Below are 24740 nucleotides of genomic sequence, written 5' to 3' on the forward strand. Positions count from 1 at the left end.
TCCTGTTTCTAAAGTGTAGTTGTTTATTTGGTCTTGTTTCTAAAGTGTAGTTGTTTAATTGGACTTGTTTCTAAAGTGTAGTTGTTTATTTGGGCTTTTTTCTAAAGTGTAGTTGTTTATTTGGGCTTGTTTCTAAAGTGTAGTTGTTTATTTGGGCTTGTTTCTAAAGTGTAGTTGTTTATTTGGTCTTGTTTCTAAAGTGTAGTTGTTTATTTGGTCTTGTTTCTAAAGTGTAGTTGTTTATTTGGGCTTGATTCTAAAGTGTAGTTGTTTATTTGGGCTTGTTTCTAAAGTGTAGTTGTTTATTTGGTCTTGTTTCTAAAGTGTAGTTGTTTATTTGGTCTTGTTTCTAAAGTGTAGTTGTTTATTTGGTCTTGTTTCTAAAGTGTAGTTGTTTATTTGGTCTTGTTTCTAAAGTGTAGTGGTTTTTTGGTCTTGTTTCTAAAGTGTAGTTGTTTATTTGGTCTTGTTTCTAAAGTGTAGTTGTTTATTTGGGCTTGTTTCTAAAGTGTAGTTGTTTATTTGGTCTTGTTTATAAAGTGTAGTTGTTTATTTGGTCTTGTTTCTAAAGTTTAGTTGTTTATTTGGTCTTGTTTCTAAAGTGTATGTTTATTTGGTCTTGTTTCTAAAGTGTAGTTGTTTATTTGGTCTTGTTTCTAAAGTGTAGTTGTTTATTTGGTCTTGTTTCTAAAGTGTAGTTGTTTATTTGGTCTTGTTTCTAAAGTGTAGTTTATTTGTTTGGACTTGTTTCTAAAGTGTAGTTGTTTATTTGGTCTTGTTTCTAAAGTGTAGTTGTTTATTTGGTCTTGTTTCTAAAGTGTAGTTTATTTGGTCTTGTTTCTAAAGTGTAGTTGTTTATTTGGTCTTGTTTCTAAAGTGTAGTTGTTTATTTGGGCTTATTTTCTAAAGTGTAGTTGTTTATTTGGGCTTGTTTCTAAAGTGTAGTTGTTTATTTGGTCTTGTTTCTAAAGTGTAGTTGTTTATTTGGTCTTGTTTCTAAAGTGTAGTTGTTTATTTGGTCTTGTTTCTAAAGTGTAGTTGTTTATTTGGTCTTGTTTCTAAAGTGTAGTTGTTTATTTGGTCTTGTTTCTAAAGTGTAGTTGTTTATTTGGTCTTGTTTCTAAAATGTAGTTGTTTATTTGGACTTGTTTCTAAAGTGTAGTTGTTTATTTGGTCTTGTTTATAAAGTGTAGTTGTTTATTTGGTCTTGTTTATAAAGTGTAGTTGTTTATTTGGTCTTGTTTATAAAGTGTAGTTGTTTATTTGGTCTTGTTTATAAAGTGTAGTTGTTTATTTGGTCTTGTTTATAAAGTGTAGTGAAGGACCCCCAATAAGAGGAGATCTGTATGGCTCTAGCAGTGATTTTCAACCAAAGGTCCCCTGCGGTTTGGTCCCCCATGTAATCCAACATTTATATCTCTGGGACCACCGATTCATATTGTAAAATCAATGTTAATTTAACTCTTGAGTACAAATGGAAAGGTTCCCCCCAAGGCACTGATATCAGAGAGTCAAGCAGAAGGATGAACTCCCCCCCCCCCCCCCCCCACCCTAAACACAATCAGTGCCCTAAGTCCTTAAAAATAGGAGCTCTGGGGTGCCGGAACAGCCTGGCCGCTTTTACTCGGAAAGCCATGACCCGGAAACAATCTACTAAAAAAAGTTCACTTTACATAGCTGGCTTACATTGCGATCGTTTTAGTTTATACGATATATGATCCAAAAAGCGTTCATATTTTGCGGGAGAGACGGATGAGGAGCAGAAATGAAGCGCCAGTATATCGATCCGTTCAACACCACGGAAAGCGCCCTGGATTAGGAGAGACGAGTCATTCTTTCCGGCGCGCTAACGGCTAACTCAATGATAAGCTAACATGGGGACAGAGCGGAGCATACGGTAGCCGAGAGGTGAACTGACAAATAAAAAAAGGGAAAAATTCAGAAAATTCTTATCCCGCCGCGTATCATTGAGGATGCGCTAGGACGTCCTCACACGTCTTTAGGACGCGTCTATTGGGACGTCTGGAGACGTCCTACGGACGGAATGTGTTAACATCAAACTGTACTTCAGGTCTCCTTAAAAAGGACTTCATCACTTTGCATTATTGTGTCTGAAACTTGAATGTGTGTGTGTGTGTGTGTGTGCGTGCGTGTGTGTGTGTTTCTGCGTGTGTGCGCGTAGGGGGAGGGGTCGAGGCAGACCACAGAGTGATGTTTCGGAGTCGGTCACACCAAGCAGCAAGACCTCCAATACACCAGGTACGTGTGTGTTATTTAGAACTGATCAGGGTCTATTTGGTTCCTACCACGGTTTCAGCTGTGGTTGCCGCTGATAACCACAGTTTGGGTGGATTTCGGTCAATCAACTCTCTCTGTCTCTCTCTCTCTCTCTCTCTCTGTCTCTGTCTCTGTCTCTGTCTGTCTGTCTCTCTCTGTCTCTCTCTCTCTCTCTCTCTCCCTCCAGAGGTGAGGCCAGTCGGTCGCCCTCGCTCGACCTCCAGGAGGAAATCAAACCCTGACCCTGACCCCGTGACCCCTCCTGACCCCGTGACCTCTGAGCCCGACCTCAAACAAGAGGTCGTCCAGGCATCATCACCATCACCACCAGCCCCCCTCCTCCTCCTCCCCCCCTCGGCTAAACCCAAACCAGCTAAGTCCAGAAGCAGGACCCGAGCCTGTCCCCCGTCCCCCCCCTCTGTGTCCGAGCCAGAGGACACAGCCAGCCCCGCCCCCACGGCACCACGCCCTGCTGCGGTTGGTCGCGTTCCTAGCCCCGCCCCCAGCCCCGTCATGGAGGTGACGTCGTGCAGTTCCGGTCCGGTGCCCGCGGAGGCGCCGGAGAGCAGAGCGAGTCCCGCGGAGCAAAACCAACGGACGGTAAGAATCGTGATCTTTCGCCGTACATTGTGACATCATAGTGTACATTGTGACATCATAGTGTACATTGTGACATCACTCTGTACATTGTGACATCACTCAGTACATTGTGACATCATAGTGTACATTGTGACATCACTCTGTACATTGTGACATCACTCAGTACATTGTGACATCATAGTGTACATTGTGACATAGTGTACATTGTGACATCATAGTGTACATTGTGACATCACTCTGTACATTGTGACATCACTCAGTACATTGTGACATCATAGTGTACATTGTGACATAGTGTACATTGTGACATCATTCAGTACATTGTGACATAGTGTACATTGTGACATCACTCAGTACATTGTGACATCATAGTGTACATTGTGACATCACTCAGTACATTGTGACATCATAGTGTACATTGTGACATACGGTCCTGTGATGTACACAAAGTAAGTTTGTGAATGAAGGAACATTAATATTTTCCGTTTTATGAAAATGATTCTTCCTCCCTTACCTTAGTTAGTCCTTCCTCCTCCTCGTCACATTTGTATGAATCTTTGCAGTATGATAGAGGGTCTGATAGAGGGTCTGATAGAGGGTCTGATAGAGGGTCTATAGCAGTCTGATAGAGGGTCTGATAGAGGGTCTATAGCAGTATGATAGAGGGTCTGATAGAGGGTCTGATAGAGGGTCTGATAGAGGGTCTATAGCAGTCTGATAGAGGGTCTATAGCAGTATGATAGAGGGTCTATAGCAGTATGATAGAGGGTCTATAGCAGTCTGATAGAGGGTCTGATAGAGGGTCTGATAGAGGGTCTGATAGATGGTCTATAGCAGTCTGATAGAGGGTATGATAGAGGGTCTGATAGAGGGTCTGATAGAGGGTCTATAGCAGTATGATAGAGGGTCTGATAGAGGGTCTATAGCAGTCTGATAGAGGGTCTATAGCAGTATGATAGAGGGTCTATAGCAGTATGATAGAGGGTCTGATAGAGGGTCTATAGCAGTATGGTAGAGGGTCTATAGCAGTATGGTAGAGGGTCTATAGCAGTATGACAGAGGGTCTATAGCAGTATGATAGAGGGTCTGATAGAGGGTCTGATAGAGGGTCTATAGCAGTCTGATAGAGGGTCTATAGCAGTATGATAGAGGGTCTATAGCAGTATGATAGAGGGTCTATAGCAGTATGATAGAGGGTCTATAGCAGTATGATAGAGGGTCTATAGCAGTCTGATAGAGGGTCTGATAGATGGTCTATAGCAGTATGATAGAGGGTCTATAGCAGTATGATAGAGGGTCTGATAGAGGGTCTATAGCAGTATGATAGAGGGTCTATAGCAGTATGATAGAGGGTCTGATAGAGGGTCTAAAGCAGTATGATAGAGGGTCTATAGCAGTATGATAGAGGGTCTATAGCAGTATGATAGAGGGTATATAGCAGTATGATAGAGGGTCTATAGCAGTCTGATAGAGGGTCTATAGCAGTATGATAGAGGGTCTATAGCAGTATGATAGAGGGTCTGATAGAGGGTCTATAGCAGTATGATAGAGGGTCTGATAGAGGGTCTATAGCAGTATGATAGAGGTTCTGATAGAGGGTCTATAGCAGTATGATAGAGGGTCTATAGCAGTCTGATAGAGGGTCTATAGCAGTATGATAGAGGGTCTATAGCAGTCTGATAGAGGGTCTATAGCAGTATGATAGAGGGTCTATAGCAGTCTGATAGAGGGTCTATAGCAGTATGATAGAGGGTCTATAGCAATCGCTTTGAAAATGCAAACTTTGAACAGGCTTTGAAGCTATGATTCTCTGCTTTCACATGACATGAAAACACGAAAATTAAAAAAAATGGAACTTGTGCCTCGACTCACAAGGAACACATCTGTCACTTTGACCAGTAAGCTCCGCCCTTAGATTTTCAGCCTTTTTGAGCAGTTTGAGAAACTTTCTACCGGGACTTTGGAGCAACTTGTGTGAAACGTTCTAGACACAATCTATGGACCATTATCTAATATCACAGTCGAAGAGAAGTTTGCACGTGAAAAGAAATTAAGCCTACGTGAGCCGATTCATATTGTAAAGGGCATATAATCTACTTAATGAGACGATGCATATTGTAAAGGGCATATAATCTACTTAATGAGCTGATTCATATTCATATGCATGTTGTAAAGGGCATATAATCTTGTATGAGTGACGCATAACTAAACCTTTCTTTGTTTTCCATTCCAGAGCCCTGGTCCTCCCTGTCCAGAAGACAGACTGGGTCCTAGTGTCCCTCCCTGTCCCAGTCCAGAGGACAGACTGGATCCTAGCGTCCCTCTCTGTCCCAGTCTGGAAGACAGACTGGGTCCTACTCCTAGTGTCCCTCACTGTCCCAGTCTGGAAGACAGACTGGGTCCTACTGTCCCTCCCTGTCCCAGTCTGGAAGACAGACTGGGTCCTAGTGTCCCTCCCTGTCCCAGCCCAGAGGACAGACTGGGTCCTAGTGTCCCTCCCTGTCCCAGCCCAGAAAACAGACTGGGGGGCTTCAGTCCCCCCAGTGAAGACGAGGGCTCTCTGTCCCCACTGTACCAGCCCAGCCTGTCTCCCTGCCAGGACTCTGGTGGCCTGTCTCCCTGCCCCGGACACCTGTCTCCCTCCCCCGGACAGCATGCCAAGAGACGGTGAGCATAGATACATAGACATGACACGCTGTAACGTTGAAGACAACATTAAATGCAATGTGATGGTCAACTGTATCCAATGCTCTAGACAGCTTTATGTGATGGTCAACTGTATCCAATGCTCTAGACAGCTTTATGTGATGGTCAACTGTATCCAATGCTCTAGACAGCTTTATGTGATGGTCAACTCAACTTTGACCAGCAACCTTTTTCATATCAAGGCCCACTATTTATTCTGCATTTGAGCACCAATGGATGTTGTCCACAATTCCATGCTGTGTTGGGCCTCACTCACACCTACACAACATAATGTTGTATAGCTGATGCATGAGACTTGTTGACTGTTGCAAGCTCGCAATTAATTTCCAATGGGAGTCACGTGGTTTGAAGAGACACAGTCGAAACACAGCCGAAAGCCGTAAAACAGCTTGTAGGCGCAACATCCACACAACATCCACACAATATCCACACAACACAGAGGGTGGGGTTTAACCACCAACCAATAGGAGAGAAGAGCTGTTTTTGATCTCAATGGGCGGAGTTTCGTTGTAGTCTCCTGAGTCTACCAGCACATTGAGCACAACTCCACAAAAAGACTACACGCAGAGAAACGTGGGTCTCTTGTTTCCGCATTCCTCTCTAGCGCACAGCCCACTTCCCGCAAAGCCTTGTGGGAAATGGAGGCATCTAGGGAGGGGACGGCCATGACACTTGCAACTAGCTTACATCTTCCATGCAACATTGTTGTGTAGGTGTGAGTGAAGCCTTGATGTTGGTACCATTAGGAGAGATAACAGGCAAACGTTGGTCAAAATAATTGTGTAGACTCCTATTGTACACTAAGTAATGCAGATGTTTAACCCATTTAGACCTGAGATCAGATTCTAAAAAATGTTCTTCTACATCCTGACAGTTTTCTGAAAAAGCTATGTTTCTATGTCAGTCGTTCTTCGATTTTTCAAAAATAGCAGACCTACAAGCTCGTAGCTTGTAGGTGGCGCGCTACGAGCTTGTAGATCTGCTATTTTTCAATAGCTAAAGCATAACATAATGCTTTAAAACACCAAAAGGGGTTCCCGCCCAGAATGCGTTAACAGTAATGTAACTCTAGAGAGCGTAAAATGAATGAAAATGGCATTATTGTTCTTATTAAAAAGTAATACTTGACGCTGTAATAACCTGGTCCGTTTCCCCTCAGGGTGAAGCGCTGTGCGTTCTGTAACCGCGGCGATGACCTCGCGGCGGGCCAGGGGTCACTGGTGGTGTTTGGCCCCTCCCCCGGCTACATCCCCGCCCACGTCCTGAGCCGCCTCCCCCCCGACGAGCGCCACGACGACCGCCACGACGACCGTTACCACGGCGACCGGGCCGCTTCCACGTAAGGGCCCTGTTTGACGTCAATTCCTGTATGACATCACTTCCTGTATGACATCACTTCCTGTATGACATCGCTTCGTTAGTAGAGTCACATAGCCAGACATCTTCCCACAGATTCAATAATCAGTCTTGTATTCTTTTTGAGGGGCCCCTCCTATATACAGGTTTAATGTTTGTCTTTAGTTCAATGTTTGTTTTGTAAACGCCATTGACAATGAAGGGAACATTTACGTCATAATGTGCCTCATTACGTCATATTGTCTCTTTATTGTTAATGGTGTTTAATGTTTGTGTTGTCACCGTTTGTTTTACATCACCATTACATCACCTAATCAACATGAGTTAGACTTTAATATATTAGCGCCCCTCACTCACACGGGTGTGATTTTCTTTAACACTGTATCAACAGTCAAATCTTCTTGATTTTAGTGATCATTGATTAAGTGTGTGTGTGTGTGTGTGTGTGTGTGTGTGTGTGTGTGTGTGTGTGTGTGTGTGTGTGTGTGTGTGTGTGTGTGGTGTGTGTGTGGGTGTGGGTGTGGGGGTGTTTGTGTGTAGGTGCAGTAGTCCAGACAGCAGCACTGATGGTGAGTAGAGTTCTAAAAGTCATTGGGCAAATGGCGCTTTACAAAATGTCTTCTTCTAAATCTAGTCAACCAGGCCTGCAGTAGGCTATGCACTGGACACATGTCTTCTAAATCTAGTCGACCAGGCCTGCAGTAGGCTATGCACTGGACACATGTCTTCTAAATCTAGTCGACCAGGCCTGCAGTAGGCTATGCACTGGACACATGTCTTCTAAATCTAGTCTACCAGGCCTGCAGTAGGCTATGCACTGGACACATGTCTTCTAAATCTAGTCTACCAGACCTGCAGTAGGCTATGCACTGGGCACATGTCTTCTAAATCTAGTCTACCAGACCTGCAGTAGGCTATGCACTGGACACATGTCTTCTAAATCTAGTCTACCAGGCCTGCAGTAGGCTATGCACTGGACACATGTCTTCTAAATCTAGTCTACCAGGCCTGCAGTAGGCTATGCACTGGACACATGTCTTCTAAATCTAGTCAACCAGGCCTGCAGTAGGCTATGCACTGGACACATGTCTTCTAAATCTAGTCAACCAGGCCTGCAGTAGGCTATGCACTGGACACATGTCTTCTAAATCTAGTCTACCAGGCCTGCAGTAGGCTATGCACTGGACACATGTCTTCTAAATCTAGTCTACCAGGCCTGCAGTAGGCTATGCACTGGACACATGTCTTCTAAATCTAGTCAACCAGGCCTGCAGTAGGCCACATGTGCATGACATTATTTAAATGAACAGTTGCTATACTATTTGGATTGGCTGGCATTGGACAATCTCTTTTTGTGGTTAGGGTTAGGGTTAGCGAAGGGATGAAGTTAGTTTGTTATTTGGAAACGATGCCCATCCGTCAATGCAATGTGAATGCAGGTTATTTGTCACAATGAATATTGATTGATTAGTTTATCGGAGAGAAATGTAAAACGGCAATAGAGTACAGTTAGATGCCGTGTGTGTGTGTGTGTGTGTGTGTGTGTGTGTGTGTGTGTGTGTGTGTGTGTGTGTGTGTGTGTGTGTGTGTGTGTGTGTGTGTGTGTGTGTGTGTGTGTGTGTGTGTGTGTGTGTGTGTGTGTGTGTGTGTGTGTGTGTGTGTGTGTGTGTGTGTCAACAGAGGGGGCGGAGTTATCAGAGTTCTTGGAGCAACGCGGTCCAATCGGGTTGCCGCACGATATCAACGTCAAATCACTGTTTGACCCCACAGGTACACAGTCACACACACGCATACATGCACAGAACACACACACAATGTGTTAAATCCCGATCAAATTTATGATATGGGCTATTTTTGATGGTTGGTTTATTGGTGTGTGTGTGTGTGTGTGTGTGTGTGTGTGTGTGTGTGTGTGTGTGTGTGTGTGTGTGTGTGTGTGTGTGTGTGTGTGTGTGTGTGTGTGTGTGTGTGTGTGTGTGTGTGTGTGTGTGTGTGTGTGTGTGTGTGTGTGTGTGTGTGCGCGCGCGTGCAGGTCAGTGCTGTGCTCATCTCCAGTGTGCAGCCTGGTCAGAGGGGGTGTGTCCGGGCGAGGGCCAATCACTGCTCTACGTCGACAAAGCCATCGACTCAGGAAGCACACAGGTCAGTTTACCTTATTAGGTCATGCTGTGACAGGAAGTGTCCATATTAGTTCATGTGGTGACAGGAAGTGTCCATATTTTTTTTATTTTTATTAAGTGTTTTTTTTTGTGGATTTCGCCTTTTATTTTATATATTTTATGGAGGGACAGACAGTAGGCTGACAGGAAATGGGGAGAGAGACGGGGGGGGGGGGGGGGGGGGGAAGACATGCAGTAAAGGCCGTCGGGGATCGGGAGTCGAACCCGCGGCACACTGCCAGACTGGATTACCAGCCAAGGTGCCTGGACCGCTGAGCCATGGCCCAGGCCGGAAGTGTCCATATTAGGTCCTATCATGACAGGAAGTGTCCAAATTTGGCTCGTACACACAACGGCTCTGATAAAACCTCAGCTGTGAGTGGCCAGTACTCTGATAAAACCTCAGCTGTGAGTGGCCAGTACTCTGATAAAACCTCAGCTGTGAGTGGCCAGTACTTGCTGAACCTTAACCTCAGTAAAACTGTGTCTAAAAATAAATGTATTCCTAAACTTACTTCACAAAACTACGTCTAAACCTAACCTTATTCCTAACCTTAACCTCAGTAAAACTATGTCTAAACCTAACCTTAACCTCAGTAAAACTATGTCTAAACCTAAACTTAACCTCAGTAAAACTATGTCTAAACCTAACCTTAACCTCAGTAAAACTATGTCTAAACCTAACCTTAACCTCAGTAAAACTATGTCTAAACCTAAACTTAACCTCAGTAAAACTATGTCTAAACCTAACCTTAACCTCAGTAAAACTATGTCTAAACCTAAACTTAACCCCAGTAAAACTATGTCTAAACCTAAACTTAACCTCAGTAAAACTATGTCTAAACCTAAACTTAACCCCAGTAAAACTATGTCTAAACCTAACCTTAACCTCAGTAAAACTATGTCTAAACCTAAACTTAACCTCAGTAAAACTATGTCTAAACCTAAACTTAACCTCAGTAAAACTATGTCTAAACCTAACCTTAACCTCAGTAAAACTATGTCTAAACATAAACTTAACCTCAGTAAAACTATGTCTAAACCTAAACTTAACCTCAGTAAAACTATGTCTAAACATAAACTTAACCTCAGTAAAACTATGTCTAAACCTAACCTTAACCTCAGTAAAACTATGTCTAAACATAAACTTAACCTCAGTAAAACTATGTCTAAACCTAAACTTAACCCCAGTAAAACTATGTCTAAACCTAACCTTAACCCCAGTAAAACTATGTCTAAACCTAACCTTAACCCCAGTAAAACTATGTCTAAACGTAAACTTAACCCCAGTAAAACTATGTCTAAACCTAAACTTAACCTCAGTAAAACTAAACTAAACTAAACTTAACCCCAGTAAAACTATGTCTAAACATAAACTTAACCTCAGTAAAACTATGTCTAAACCTAAACTTAACCCCAGTAAAACTATGTCTAAACCTAAACTTAACCCCAGTAAAACTATGTCTAAACCTAAACTTAACCCCAGTAAAACTATGTCTAAACCTAAACTTAGCTAAACTATGTGTAAGTGATAAAAAAGATATCCCCATTCCCCATCGCCTGAGAGGATGTTGCTTGCTCTTCCCATTGCCTGGGAGGCACTGCAGGGGTATAGGCTAAAGAAGTTTCATCCCATAGTCTGAGGAGACGATCCGTTGCACTATCCAATAACACTTATGTGTCTGTCTCTCTGCCCCCCCCCCCCCCCCCCCCCCCACACACACACACAGGTGTGTGTGTTCTGCCGTCGCCTGGGAGCTTCGCTGCGTTGCCGGGAGACGGACTGTGGGCGGAGCTATCACTTCCCCTGCGCTGTTGCCGCGGGAACGCACCAAGACTGGAGCCAGAGGCTCACACACTGTACCAGACACACACACACAGGTACACGCACGCACACACACACTGTACCAGACACACACACACAGGTACACGCACGCACACACACACTGTACCAGACACACACACACAGGTACACGCACGCACACACACACTGTACCAGACACACACACACAGGTACACGCACGCACACACACACTGTACCAGACACACACACACAGGTACACGCACGCACACACACACTGTACCAGACACACACACACACAGGTACACGCACGCACACACGCACACTGTACCAGACACACACACACACACAGGTACACGCACGCACACACACACTGTACCAGACACACACACACAGGTACACGCACGCACACACACACTGTACCAGACACACACACACTGTACCAGACACACACACACACAGGTACACGCACGCACACACACACTGTACCAGACACACACACACAGGTACACGCACGCACACACACTGTACCAGACACACACACACAGAACACGCACGCACACACACACTGTACCAGACACACACACACAGGTACACGCACGCACACACACACTGTACCAGACACACACACACAGGTACACGCACGCACACACACACTGTACCAGACACACACACACAGGTACACGCACGCACACACACACTGTACCAGACACACACACACAGGTACACGCACGCACACACACACTGTACGCGCACGTACACACACACTGTACCAGACACACACACACACACACACACACACACACACACACACAGGTACGCGCACGCACACACACACACACACACACACACACACACACACACACACACACACACACACACACACACACACACACACACACACACACACACACACGTACAGGGCTCCAGACTAACTTTTTCACAGGTAGCACTGGTGCCACCTACCTTTTCATTTGGTAGCGCCACCACAAATTAGGTAGCACCATTTTTTTCTTTGTATAGCGTGGTATTAATACATGATCTTATCATGCCCCCACATCGGGCGCCATTTATTTATGTAGTGGTTTCCACCATTAAAGGTTTGAATCATAAAACCCCCTACAAAGGTCACTGTGTAAAAAACAGCAACCTACCTGGTTATACTTCAAAACACTGTAGATGGTTTCAACCCAACCCAAAGTCACTAAGTCAATAAAGGCAATATTTATATTCCACACACAGAAAGTCAGTTTAAGGTTTTGTGTTGAAAATTAAATGCAGTCCAAACCCTTTGGATTAATAAAGTGACAATTTGTACAATATCTCCATTACCATTATCCAAATTAATTCCTTATTATAATATTTCTACATTTTGGAAAAAATCTTTTGCAATGTGAAATGCCACCAAATTCTTAATCCTTTTCCTTGTCTTTATGGGCCAACTTGTGAAAGCTGCATGCTTTTATTGTGAAGGCAAAAGATTCTGAATGCTCTCAGAGCCTGCATATCTCCGCGTGCTGAAAATAGCTGATCTACAAGCTCACAACGTGTCGCGTCCGCGACGCGTTGTGAGCTTGTAGATCAGCTATTTTCAGCACGGAACACGAAGAATAAATCAGGCATCAGTGCTCTTCACTCACTGGGAGGGAGATTAATGTATTTTGTTGGCCGATCAGCATGTATGGACGTGTGGTATGGACACATAGGCTACCTCCTCGATGCAAACATAACAAGCTTTGGAAGCAATTTTTCGTGGCACATGTTTAATCAAACAACACGTTTACTAAGTTTCACTCAGTGTTTGGGTCGGGAGTCGGCTGTCTGTGTAGATCATGACTGATCATCATGCAGTTAGATATGCGTGCTGCGCGCTCCAGTGAAATTGTACAGCTGAGAAAGATTAGTTAATTTGTGTCGGATAAGCTGCGTTCAGACCTGAATATATATTCGCCTCGGTTCGTCCAGTTTGTACCGCGGCAGGTCGCGCCGCGCCCGTTTGCGCAATTCTCGTCTTTGAATTGACTTTGTATGTAATCGCGCCGCTCTGACCATCCAAGTCTGAAGGGCTTATTTGTGGGTTTTCGTGAACGATCGTTCTTTGAACACTGGGCGTCAGGCGAACGTCCAATGTTTTCAATCAATGGAACGGGCAAGCACTGCGGGATGTTATTTTTTCCTCCACTCATCCTTCCAGCAAGTCGCACCTGTACGACCTCATTCAATTTTAAGTATCACCCTTAATAAATTAAGTCGCATATGCGACCTAATAGGTCGCACGCTGGAGCCCTGCACACGTATATACAGCTCCTTCTCAAAACAATTAGAATATTGTGTAAAAGTTTTATATTTTCTTCCGTAATATAATTCAAAAAGTGAAACTTTAATTTATTCTCAATTCATTGCTCATAAAGTGAAGTATTTAAAACCTTTTTTAAGTTTTAATCTTGATGATTATGCAGCTCATGAAAAAGAAAATCCTAGAATATTTTACGAGACCACTAAAATGTTATTTTTTTTAATCGAGAAATGTCGCCCATCTGCCAGTGGCACTGTTGAGCTGGTATGGAAGCCCAGGTTTGCTTTGATAAGTAAGCCGTAAGTTTATTTGTATTGTTCAGTCTCATGTCTCCCACCTTCCTCTTGACAAGGTCTGTTAAGCAGTAATACCATGGTCAGTACACCAGTTACTAGTAGTTTTAACACAGTAATACCACGGTCAGTACACCAGTTACTAGTAGTTTTAACACAGTAATACCATGGTCAGTACACCAGTTACTAGTAGTTTTAACACAGTAATACCACGGTCAGTACACCAGTTACTAGTAGTTTTAACACAGTAATACCACGGTCAGTACACCAGTTACTAGTAGTTTTAACACAGTAATACCACGGTCAGTACACCAGTTACTAGTAGTTTTAACACAGTAATACCACGGTCAGTACACCAGTTACTAGTAGTTTTAACACAGTAATACCACGGTCAGTACACCAGTTACTAGTAGTTTTAACACAGTAATACCATGGTCAGTACACCAGTTACTAGTTGTTTTAACACAGTAATACCACGGTCAGTACACCAGTTACTAGTAGTTTTAACACAGTAATACCACGGTCAGTACACCAGTTACTAGTAGTTTTAACACAGTAATACCATGGTCAGTACACCAGTTACTAGTAGTTTTAACACAGTAATACCATGGTCAGTACACCAGTTACTAGTAGTTTTAACACAGTAATACCACGGTCAGTACACCAGTTACTAGTAGTTTTAACACAGTAATACCATGGTCAGTACACCAGTTACTAGTAGTTTTAACACAGTAATACCACGGTCAGTACACCAGTTACTAGTAGTTTTAACACAGTAATACCACGGTCAGTACACCAGTTACTAGTAGTTTTAACACAGTAATACCACGGTCAGTACACCAGTTACTAGTAGTTTTAACACAGTAATACCACGGTCAGTACACCAGTTACTAGTTGTTTTAACACAGTAATACCACGGCCAGTACACCAGTTACTAGTAGTTTTAACACAGTAATACCACGGTCAGTACACCAGTTACTAGTAGTTTTAACACAGTAATACCATGGTCAGTACACCAGTTACTAGTAGTTTTAACACAGTAATACCACGGTCAGTACACCAGTTACTAGTAGTTTTAACACAGTAATACCACGGTCAGTACACCAGTTACTAGTAGTTTTAACACAGTAATACCATGGTCAGTACACCAGTTACTAGTTGTTTTAACACAGTAATACCACGGTCAGTTGTTATGGAAATAATATATGTCCATCCGGGTGAATGTATATCTTAGAAGTTTATTCAGAAGAACAGCAACAAGCAAACAACATCTACTAGTCTAGCAGGCTTAGCCTGCATCACTCCAACTTTCTCTCTCAGTACATCTCTCTCTCGTCGTCTCCATCCCACTAGCCTCCCCAGCTTCTCCGTAGGTCCTCTCTTATACCCCAGAAGCAGGTCCACACCTTCACAAAGGTACAATACAGACGCCCTGACTGTCTTGGCTGTCGCCCCCCTCCTGAGACAGGAGGTGTGACATGGTCTTTTACATACAGCTTGATCAAAGGGTTGATTGGATTAAGACAGGCTTTCAGGCCAAGGTGTTGCTCACAGACACGACCAGACAGACTAGCATGGAACAATATACTATATAGATTTGAGTTCATATTTCCCACAACATTCCCCCATTTCGACAATCTTGTCGATATAGAAATATATTTTGACAATTTGTCGACATTACAGAAATATGAAATAAAACAAGTTACATATACAGGCATTAAGATTACATACAAACAAATGCATGCCTAAAATCAAAATTTAAACATATATAGTGTCTTTCCACAGTATGAAAATATGATACAGAGTTCACGAGAATACATAATTGAATATGGACAAAATAAAAGATAAATTAACATTCATTTTCTAAAGGGAAAATATCAAATACTGGCCACATATTTGACTGTCAAAAACCCTGAAATCAATGCATGTCATAATAATAATACAACAGTCCAACAATTTGCGATAAGAAGCACAAAGATAAATAAATGCAACATTAATTCATTCATTCTTAATCTCACAATACAGTTATGGAAAGATTCCCCTGAAAAACATAATTACTCTATTAAATGTACCCTTACATTTTATCACCCATGTGAATACATACAACATTAGCGTCTGACCAAGTAGAACATATATGATAGGCATCCCCGCAGGTTTATTTTTGTATTGGAATATCCCATATATAACTAATCACAAAAATAACAGACACTGAAACGGCTTGAAAGTCCACAATTCCATACACCTCTATTAGATGTCTAATAATTTAACCAAGCCAGGCTGCAAAAGTCCACAATTCCTCACACCTCTATAGGTTATAATTTTTAAAAGCAGCCATTTCCCATGTCTATGCATTAAACACATTGTCCTTGTACTGCGACTCCAAGTTACCTCATCATATATTCTCATTTCTAACTATACAATGGCCATATACTGTATATTCATAAAACATGGATCCTTTGACATAAATAATAGAGACATAAATCAATTCATAAGTTCATATAATATAAAGATACGTCAACCAAAACGATCAAATCAAACTTAAATGCCTTAAAAAGTCAAGTCAGTATCACTTAACATAACAATCATCCAATAGGCTACTCTATTAAATATTCAAAAATGCTAAATAAAATCAATTCCCTTCAAAACGTCAAAAGCCTACAGTATATGTGCACAAGAAAAGGTTCTAGTGTCAACCAAAACGATCAAATCAACACCACTCAAACTTAAATGCCTTAAAAAGTCAAGTCAGTATCACTTAACATAACAATCATCCAATAGGCTACTCTATTAAATATTCAAAAATGCTAAATAAAATCAATTCCCTTCAAAACGTCAAAAACCTACAGTATATGTGCACAAGAAAAGGTTCTAACAAAACGTCAAAAACCTACAGTATGTGCACAAGAAAAGGTTCTGGACATGATAAATGAACATCTGCAGTTTGTTCATTCAACATGGTCCAGAAAATCCACTCATGTGAAACACAAATTATTTATTATCTACCTTACAATTTCAATTTCATTTTATTCTCTGTTCCCCCCACTCTCACTTACATACACAAGTGTCTGTGAGTGAGAGTCCATTTCCAACATAGCAAAAATAGCAGATCATATATTGAGATTTTAACTCACTGGTAAGTTTGAAAAACACTGATCCAGCAGGATAAAATCTTGGTATTTTTACATTGCTTACTATTAACTAGTACCTACATTTGAAAACTGGGACTGGGACAATGTAACTGGGTTTTCACTTTGTAGTAATAATTCCTTCACCCTACTATGACATAAAATGGGTGTCACATGGATCCCAACCGCAAACGGTTTTGGTGGAGTGACAATGGTCTGATTTGAATCTCTATAGCTTACTTACCCTACACTACAGGTTTAAGCCCAGTCCTTTGAAATACAGCCTGGTCAAAAGACCACATAGCCACAGGTGAGACCCCCCTCAAGGTGCCAGTTTTTGCTTTTGTTTTGTAGGGGAAAAAATGCTGCTTGATAAATGCCTACACAAATATTTTTTATGTTTTAGCTTCACAAGAAAGATTTTGATATTGCTTAATAAAGGCTTGAATCCGTGGCACACACATCCTTTCTGAGGTTGAGTCAAAGTGTTCTTGCACATTGGCAAAAAATAAATGTTTCGTCTCAGAGTCCAGCTAAATAACTTTAGTGACAGAAGTACGTTACTGGTTGGAAAAACGGGAGGTTGATTCAGCAGGATCTCATTGTCCCCTGACCCTTACTAAACAAATGCAGCAGGGCTACCATTTCTGGACATTTTGAATAAAGTCACTTGTCATCAAACTTGCTAGAAGTGAGGGCGCTAGACAGGTTCAAATGTACTGGTCTGGTATTGTTGTTGCATTAGAATGGAAAACAACAAAGCTGTTGGCATTTACCTCCCATGGGTTAATCTCCTGACTGCTCGTGTGGGCAGTTGTGACGGATATGATCCCCACTACCACAGTTGTAGCAAAGTTTCCACCGTCTTCTCTCTCGGTCTTGCTTCTGCCTTTGATGAAATCGCCATCCATCTTGCCTTCCGTGATTCCTGCACTGTTGTTGCTGGAAATGCGTCTGTCGTGCTGGAACCTGCTTTTGTGGAATCGGTTCCTTGTAGAGCATCTGTGGTGTTGTCATAGCGTGCCCCTCATAATACATCAGTCGTGCTGTTTCCAGCTTCTTCTTCCGAGTGTCTTCCTGTGTGATTGCCAACCTTTCTGCATGTTCCGCATGTGACCAGACCAGGTCCAACTCCGTACTCTCCCAGCCTATGCATGATGTCATGACTCCGTCATGAATGGATGGCAACAATCCATGTACCAAAACATTCTTTAATAGGTGGTTGTATGCTGCATTATCATAGGTCAGGCCAGCATGTCTGTTGAAACACTGCTCCATCCTCGTTCTGTAGATGTCACAGCTTTCATTATGTTTCTGCTTAATGGAATGGATTTTATTCCAATCTGTACGGACTGGGTAGGCCTCCCTTATCCTCGAAAAAAGGCTATGTGCATTTTGTAACTGTCCTGTGACAATTTCCTTCCTTGGTCCATTTACATCAAAATCGCCTTTCAGGTGTGGCCATTTCAGTTTGAAAACTTTGCGAAACACTGTTTCCAACTCTGTTGCGGATGGCTGATACATTAATATTAAATCCAACACGGATGTACACCAGCGTTCCACATTTTCGGTCGGACATGGGAGATCCTTCACAATTTCCCTTACTTCTTGGGTCCAGTTGTGTCGGACCTGCACTGTTTCAGAGTCAGCATCACAGATTTCCTCTGCAGCTTCAGCAGGAGGTTGTGGGTGTGGATTTGCAGGATACGACATTAGTGGAAATGTCTGATGTGGCCCAGCTTGGCTGTGTGTATTGATCTTGTGTGGGGGGTTGGTTTGATGAGAGAACTCTTCCAGCTCTATTTCCCTCCAGCTCATAAGTTTATCATGTGCACAAGGGTTGGCAGTGTGTACATCTCCGTCTTCCAGTCTGGAGCCATCACAACTAACGGTTCTCGCAATTGTGTGGTTGTCTAACTTTTGTAGGGCTGTGACAAGCTTCCCCAGGGTTCTACTCAGCTTTTCCTGTAGAGAAAGTACCGTGGCTTCAATCTGTTTCCTTGTCCTTTGTTCCTCTTCAAACTGTCCCTCTCTCTTATAACTCAACTTGCCTCCCATTGTCCTCCTAAGTATGGTTGCAAAAACATCTACTTCACCTTCATGTCTTTATTTCAGTCCTTGTGGTTGTGTCACCGTAGTATGGTTAGTCTCCCTTTTGCTTGATTTGTCTTCCATCTTCTCGAACTGTTCCTCCAAAAATCGTCAGAAAGATTTGTTAGTCCTGAGGTTCATTTGAATGGAGTTATCCGCTCCAGCAGAGTAATCCAGTCCCACCTGGGGTGCCAAATTGTTATGGAAATAATATATGTCCATCCGGGTGAATGTATATCTTAGAAGTTTATTCAGAAGAACAGCAACAAGCAAACAACATCTACTAGTCTAGCAGGCTTAGCCTGCATCACTCCAACTTTCTCTCTCAGTACATCTCTCTCTCGTCGTCTCCATCCCACTAGCCTCCCCAGCTTCTCCGTAGGTCCTCTCTTATACCCCAGAAGCAGGTCCACACCTTCACAAAGGTACAATACAGACGCCCTGACTGTCTTGGCTGTCGCCCCCCTCCTGAGACAGGAGGTGTGACATGGTCTTTTACATACAGCTTGATCAAAGGGTTGATTGGATTAAGACAGGCTTTCAGGCCAAGGTGTTGCTCACAGACACGACCAGACAGACTAGCATGGAACAATATACTATATAGATTTGAGTTCATATTTCCCACAACAGTAATACCACGGTCAGTACACCAGTTACTAGTAGTTTTAACACAGTAATACCATGGTCAGTACACCAGTTACTAGTTGTTTTAACACAGTAATACCACGGTCAGTACACCAGTTACTAGTAGTTTTAACACAGTACTACCACGGTCAGTACACCAGTTACTAGTAGTTTTAACACAGTAATACCATGGTCAGTACACCAGTTACTAGTAGTTTTAACACAGTAATACCACGGTCAGTACACCAGTTACTAGTAGTTTTAACACAGTAATACCATGGTCAGTACACCAGTTACTAGTAGTTTTAACACAGTAATACCACGGTCAGTACACCAGTTACTAGTAGTTTTAACACAGTAATACCATGGTCAGTACACCAGTTACTAGTAGTTTTAACACAGTAATACCATGGTCAGTACACCAGTTACTAGTAGTTTTAACACAGTAATACCACGGTCAGTACACCAGTTACTAGTAGTTTTAACACAGTAATACCATGGTCAGTACACCAGTTACTAGTAGTTTTAACACAGTAATACCATGGTCAGTACACCAGTTACTAGTAGTTTTAACACAGTAATACCACGGTCAGTACACCAGTTACTAGTAGTTTTAAGTAACACAGTAATACCATGGTCAGTACACCAGTTACTAGTAGTTTTAACACAGTAATACCATGGTCAGTACACCAGTTACTAGTAGTTTTAACACAGTAATACCATGGTCAGTACACCAGTTACTAGTAGTTTTAACACAGTAATACCACGGTCAGTACACCAGTTACTAGTAGTTTTAACACAGTAATACCACGGTCAGTACACCAGTTACTAGTAGTTTTAACACAGTAATACCATGGTCAGTACACCAGTTACTAGTAGTTTTAACACAGTAATACCATGGTCAGTACACCAGTTACTAGTAGTTTTAACACAGTAATACCACGGTCAGTACACCAGTTACTAGTAGTTTTAACACAGTAATACCACGGTCAGTACACCAGTTACTAGTAGTTTTAACACAGTAATACCACGGTCAGTACACCAGTTACTAGTAGTTTTAACACAGTAATACCACGGTCAGTACACCAGTTACTAGTAGTTTTAACACAGTAATACCACGGTCAGTACACCAGTTACTAGTAGTTTTAACACAGTAATACCATGGTCAGTACACCAGTTACTAGTAGTTTTAACACAGTAATACCATGGTCAGTACACCAGTTACTAGTAGTTTTAACACAGTAATACCACGGTCAGTACACCAGTTACTAGTAGTTTTAAGTAACACAGTAATACCATGGTCAGTACACCAGTTACTAGTAGTTTTAACACAGTAATACCATGGTCAGTACACCAGTTACTAGTAGTTTTAACACAGTAATACCATGGTCAGTACACCAGTTACTAGTAGTTTTAACACAGTAATACCACGGTCAGTACACCAGTTACTAGTAGTTTTAACACAGTAATACCACGGTCAGTACACCAGTTACTAGTAGTTTTAACACAGTAATACCATGGTCAGTACACCAGTTACTAGTAGTTTTAACACAGTAATACCACGGTCAGTACACCAGTTACTAGTAGTTTTAACACAGTAATACCACGGTCAGTACACCAGTTACTAGTAGTTTTAACACAGTAATACCACGGTCAGTACACCAGTTACTAGTAGTTTTAACACAGTAACACCACGGTCAGTACACCAGTTACTAGTAGTTTTAACACAGTAATACCACGGTCAGTACACCAGTTACTAGTAGTTTTAACACAGTAATACCACGGTCAGTACACCAGTTACTAGTAGTTTTAACACAGTAATACCACGGTCAGTACACCAGTTACTAGTAGTTTTAACACAGTAATACCACGGTCAGTACACCAGTTACTAGTAGTTTTAACACAGTAATACCACGGTCAGTACACCAGTTACTAGTAGTTTTAACACAGTAATACCACGGTCAGTACACCAGTTACTAGTAGTTTTAACACAGTAATACCACGGTCAGTACACCAGTTACTAGCAGTTTTAACACAGTAATACCATGGTCAGTACACCAGTTACTAGTAGTTTTAACACAGTGATACCACGGTCAGTACACCAGTTACTAGTAGTTTTAACACAGTAATACCATGGTCAGTACACCAGTTACTAGTAGTTTTAACACAGTAATACCATGGTCAGTACACCAGTTACTAGTAGTTTTAACACAGTAATACCACGGTCAGTACACCAGTTACTAGTAGTTTTAACACAGTAATACCACGGTCAGTACACCAGTTACTAGTAGTTTTAACACAGTAATACCATGGTCAGTACACCAGTTACTAGTAGTTTTAACACAGTAATACCATGGTCAGTACACCATTTACTAGTAGTTTTAACACAGTAATACCACGGTCAGTACACCAGTTACTAGTAGTTTTAACACAGTAATACCATGGTCAGTACACCAGTTACTAGTAGTTTTAACACAGTAATACCATGGTCAGTACACCAGTTACTAGTAGTTTTAACACAGTAATACCATGGTCAGTACACCAGTTACTAGTAGTTTTAACACAGTAATACCATGGTCAGTACACCAGTTACTAGTAGTTTTAACACAGTAATACCACGGTCAGTACACCAGTTACTAGTAGTTTTAACACAGTAATACCACGGTCAGTACACCAGTTACTAGTAGTTTTAACACAGTAATACCATGGTCAGTACACCAGTTACTAGTAGTTTTAACACAGTAACACCATGGTCAGTACACCAGTTACTAGTAGTTTTAACACAGTAATACCATGGTCAGTACACCAGTTACTAGTAGTTTTAAGTAACACAGTAATACCATGGTCAGTACACCAGTTACTAGTAGTTTTAACACAGTAATACCACGGTCAGTACACCAGTTACTAGTAGTTTTAACACAGTAATACCACGGTCAGTACACCAGTTACTAGTAGTTTTAACACAGTAATACCATGGTCAGTACACCAGTTACTAGTAGTTTTAACACAGTAATACCATGGTCAGTACACCAGTTACTAGTAGTTTTAACACAGTAATACCATGGTCAGTACACCAGTTACTAGTAGTTTTAACACAGTAATACCACGGTCAGTACACCAGTTACTAGTAGTTTTAACACAGTAATACCACGGTCAGTACACCAGTTACTAGTAGTTTTAACACAGTAATACCATGGTCAGTACACCAGTTACTAGTAGTTTTAACACAGTAATACCATGGTCAGTACACCAGTTACTAGTAGTTTTAACACAGTAATACCACGGTCAGTACACCAGTTACTAGTAGTTTTAACACAGTAATACCATGGTCAGTACACCAGTTACTAGTAGTTTTAACACAGTAATACCACGGTCAGTACACCAGTTACTAGTAGTTTTAACACAGTAATACCACGGTCAGTACACCAGTTACTAGTAGTTTTAACACAGTAATACCACGGTCAGTACACCAGTTACTAGTAGTTTTAACACAGTAATACCACGGTCAGTACACCAGTTACTAGTAGTTTTAACACAGTAATACCACGGTCAGTACACCAGTTACTAGTAGTTTTAACACAGTAATACCACGGTCAGTACACCAGTTACTAGTAGTTTTAACACAGTAATACCATGGTCAGTACACCAGTTACTAGTAGTTTTAACACAGTAATACCACGGTCAGTACACCAGTTACTAGTAGTTTTAACACAGTAATACCACGGTCAGTACACCAGTTACTAGTAGTTTTAACACAGTAATACCACGGTCAGTACACCAGTTACTAGTAGTTTTAACACAGTAACACCATGGTCAGTACACCAGTTACTAGTAGTTTTAACACAGTAATACCATGGTCAGTACACCAGTTACTAGTAGTTTTAAGTAACACAGTAATACCATGGTCAGTACACCAGTTACTAGTAGTTTTAACACAGTAATACCACGGTCAGTACACCAGTTACTAGTAGTTTTAACACAGTAATACCACGGTCAGTACACCAGTTACTAGTAGTTTTAACACAGTAATACCATGGTCAGTACACCAGTTACTAGTAGTTTTAACACAGTAATACCATGGTCAGTACACCAGTTACTAGTAGTTTTAACACAGTAATACCACGGTCAGTACACCAGTTACTAGTAGTTTTAACACAGTAATACCATGGTCAGTACACCAGTTACTAGTAGTTTTAACACAGTAATACCACGGTCAGTACACCAGTTACTAGTAGTTTTAACACAGTAATACCATGGTCAGTACACCAGTTACTAGTAGTTTTAACACAGTAATACCACGGTCAGTACACCAGTTACTAGTAGTTTTAACACAGTAATACCACGGTCAGTACACCAGTTACTAGTAGTTTTAACACAGTAATACCACGGTCAGTACACCAGTTACTAGTAGTTTTAACACAGTAATACCACGGTCAGTACACCAGTTACTAGTAGTTTTAACACAGTAATACCACGGTCAGTACACCAGTTACTAGTAGTTTTAACACAGTAATACCACGGTCAGTACACCAGTTACTAGTAGTTTTAACACAGTAATACCACGGTCAGTACACCAGTTACTAGTAGTTTTAACACAGTAATACCACGGTCAGTACACCAGTTACTAGTAGTTTTAACACAGTAATACCACGGTCAGTACACCAGTTACTAGTAGTTTTAACACAGTAATACCACGGTCAGTACACCAGTTACTAGTAGTTTTTACACAGTAATACCACGGTCAGTACACCAGTTACTAGTAGTTTTAACACAGTAATACCACGGTCAGTACACCAGTTACTAGTAGTTTTAACACAGTAATACCACGGTCAGTACACCAGTTACTAGTAGTTTTAACACAGTAATACCACGGTCAGTACACCAGTTACTAGTAGTTTTAACACAGTAATACCACGGTCAGTACACCAGTTACTAGTAGTTTTAACACAGTAATACCACGGTCAGTACACCAGTTACTAGTAGTTTTAACACAGTAATACCACGGTCAGTACACCAGTTACTAGTAGTTTTAACACAGTAATACCACGGTCAGTACACCAGTTACTAGTAGTTTTAACACAGTAATACCATGGTCAGTACACCAGTTACTAGTAGTTTTAACACAGTAATACCACGGTCAGTACACCAGTTACTAGTAGTTTTAACACAGTAATACCACGGTCAGTACACCAGTTACTAGTAGTTTTAACACAGTAATACCACGGTCAGTACACCAGTTACTAGTAGTTTTAACACAGTAATACCACGGTCAGTACACCAGTTACTAGTAGTTTTAACACAGTAATACCATGGTCTGTGTTGAAACCAGTGTGAAGTCTTCGCGGTCAGTGGACCAACGCCATTCAGATAACAGCCTAAATCATCACAGTGTGTTGTCAAGTCCAGAGTCTC

The 24740-nt window shown here is 41.7% G+C and overlaps 1 protein-coding gene across 1 annotated transcript in view; it reads left to right on the forward strand.

Moving 5' to 3' along the window:
* Positions 1–24740, forward strand: part of LOC306919017 (uncharacterized protein) — a 193311-nt gene that overhangs the window by 11826 nt on the left and 156745 nt on the right. The window contains exons 3-10 of the mRNA XM_079531859.1: positions 2183–2259; positions 2465–2877; positions 5111–5544; positions 6743–6922; positions 7480–7508; positions 8620–8709; positions 8972–9081; positions 10829–10979. Coding sequence (XP_079387985.1) covers positions 2183–2259; positions 2465–2877; positions 5111–5544; positions 6743–6922; positions 7480–7508; positions 8620–8709; positions 8972–9081; positions 10829–10979 — 1484 coding nt within the window. The remainder of the gene's footprint in view (positions 1–2182; positions 2260–2464; positions 2878–5110; positions 5545–6742; positions 6923–7479; positions 7509–8619; positions 8710–8971; positions 9082–10828; positions 10980–24740) is intronic.

Source organism: Electrona antarctica (genome assembly GCF_951216825.1).
Source record: "Electrona antarctica genome assembly, contig: scaffold_71, whole genome shotgun sequence".
Taxonomy (NCBI): domain Eukaryota; kingdom Metazoa; phylum Chordata; class Actinopteri; order Myctophiformes; family Myctophidae; genus Electrona; species Electrona antarctica.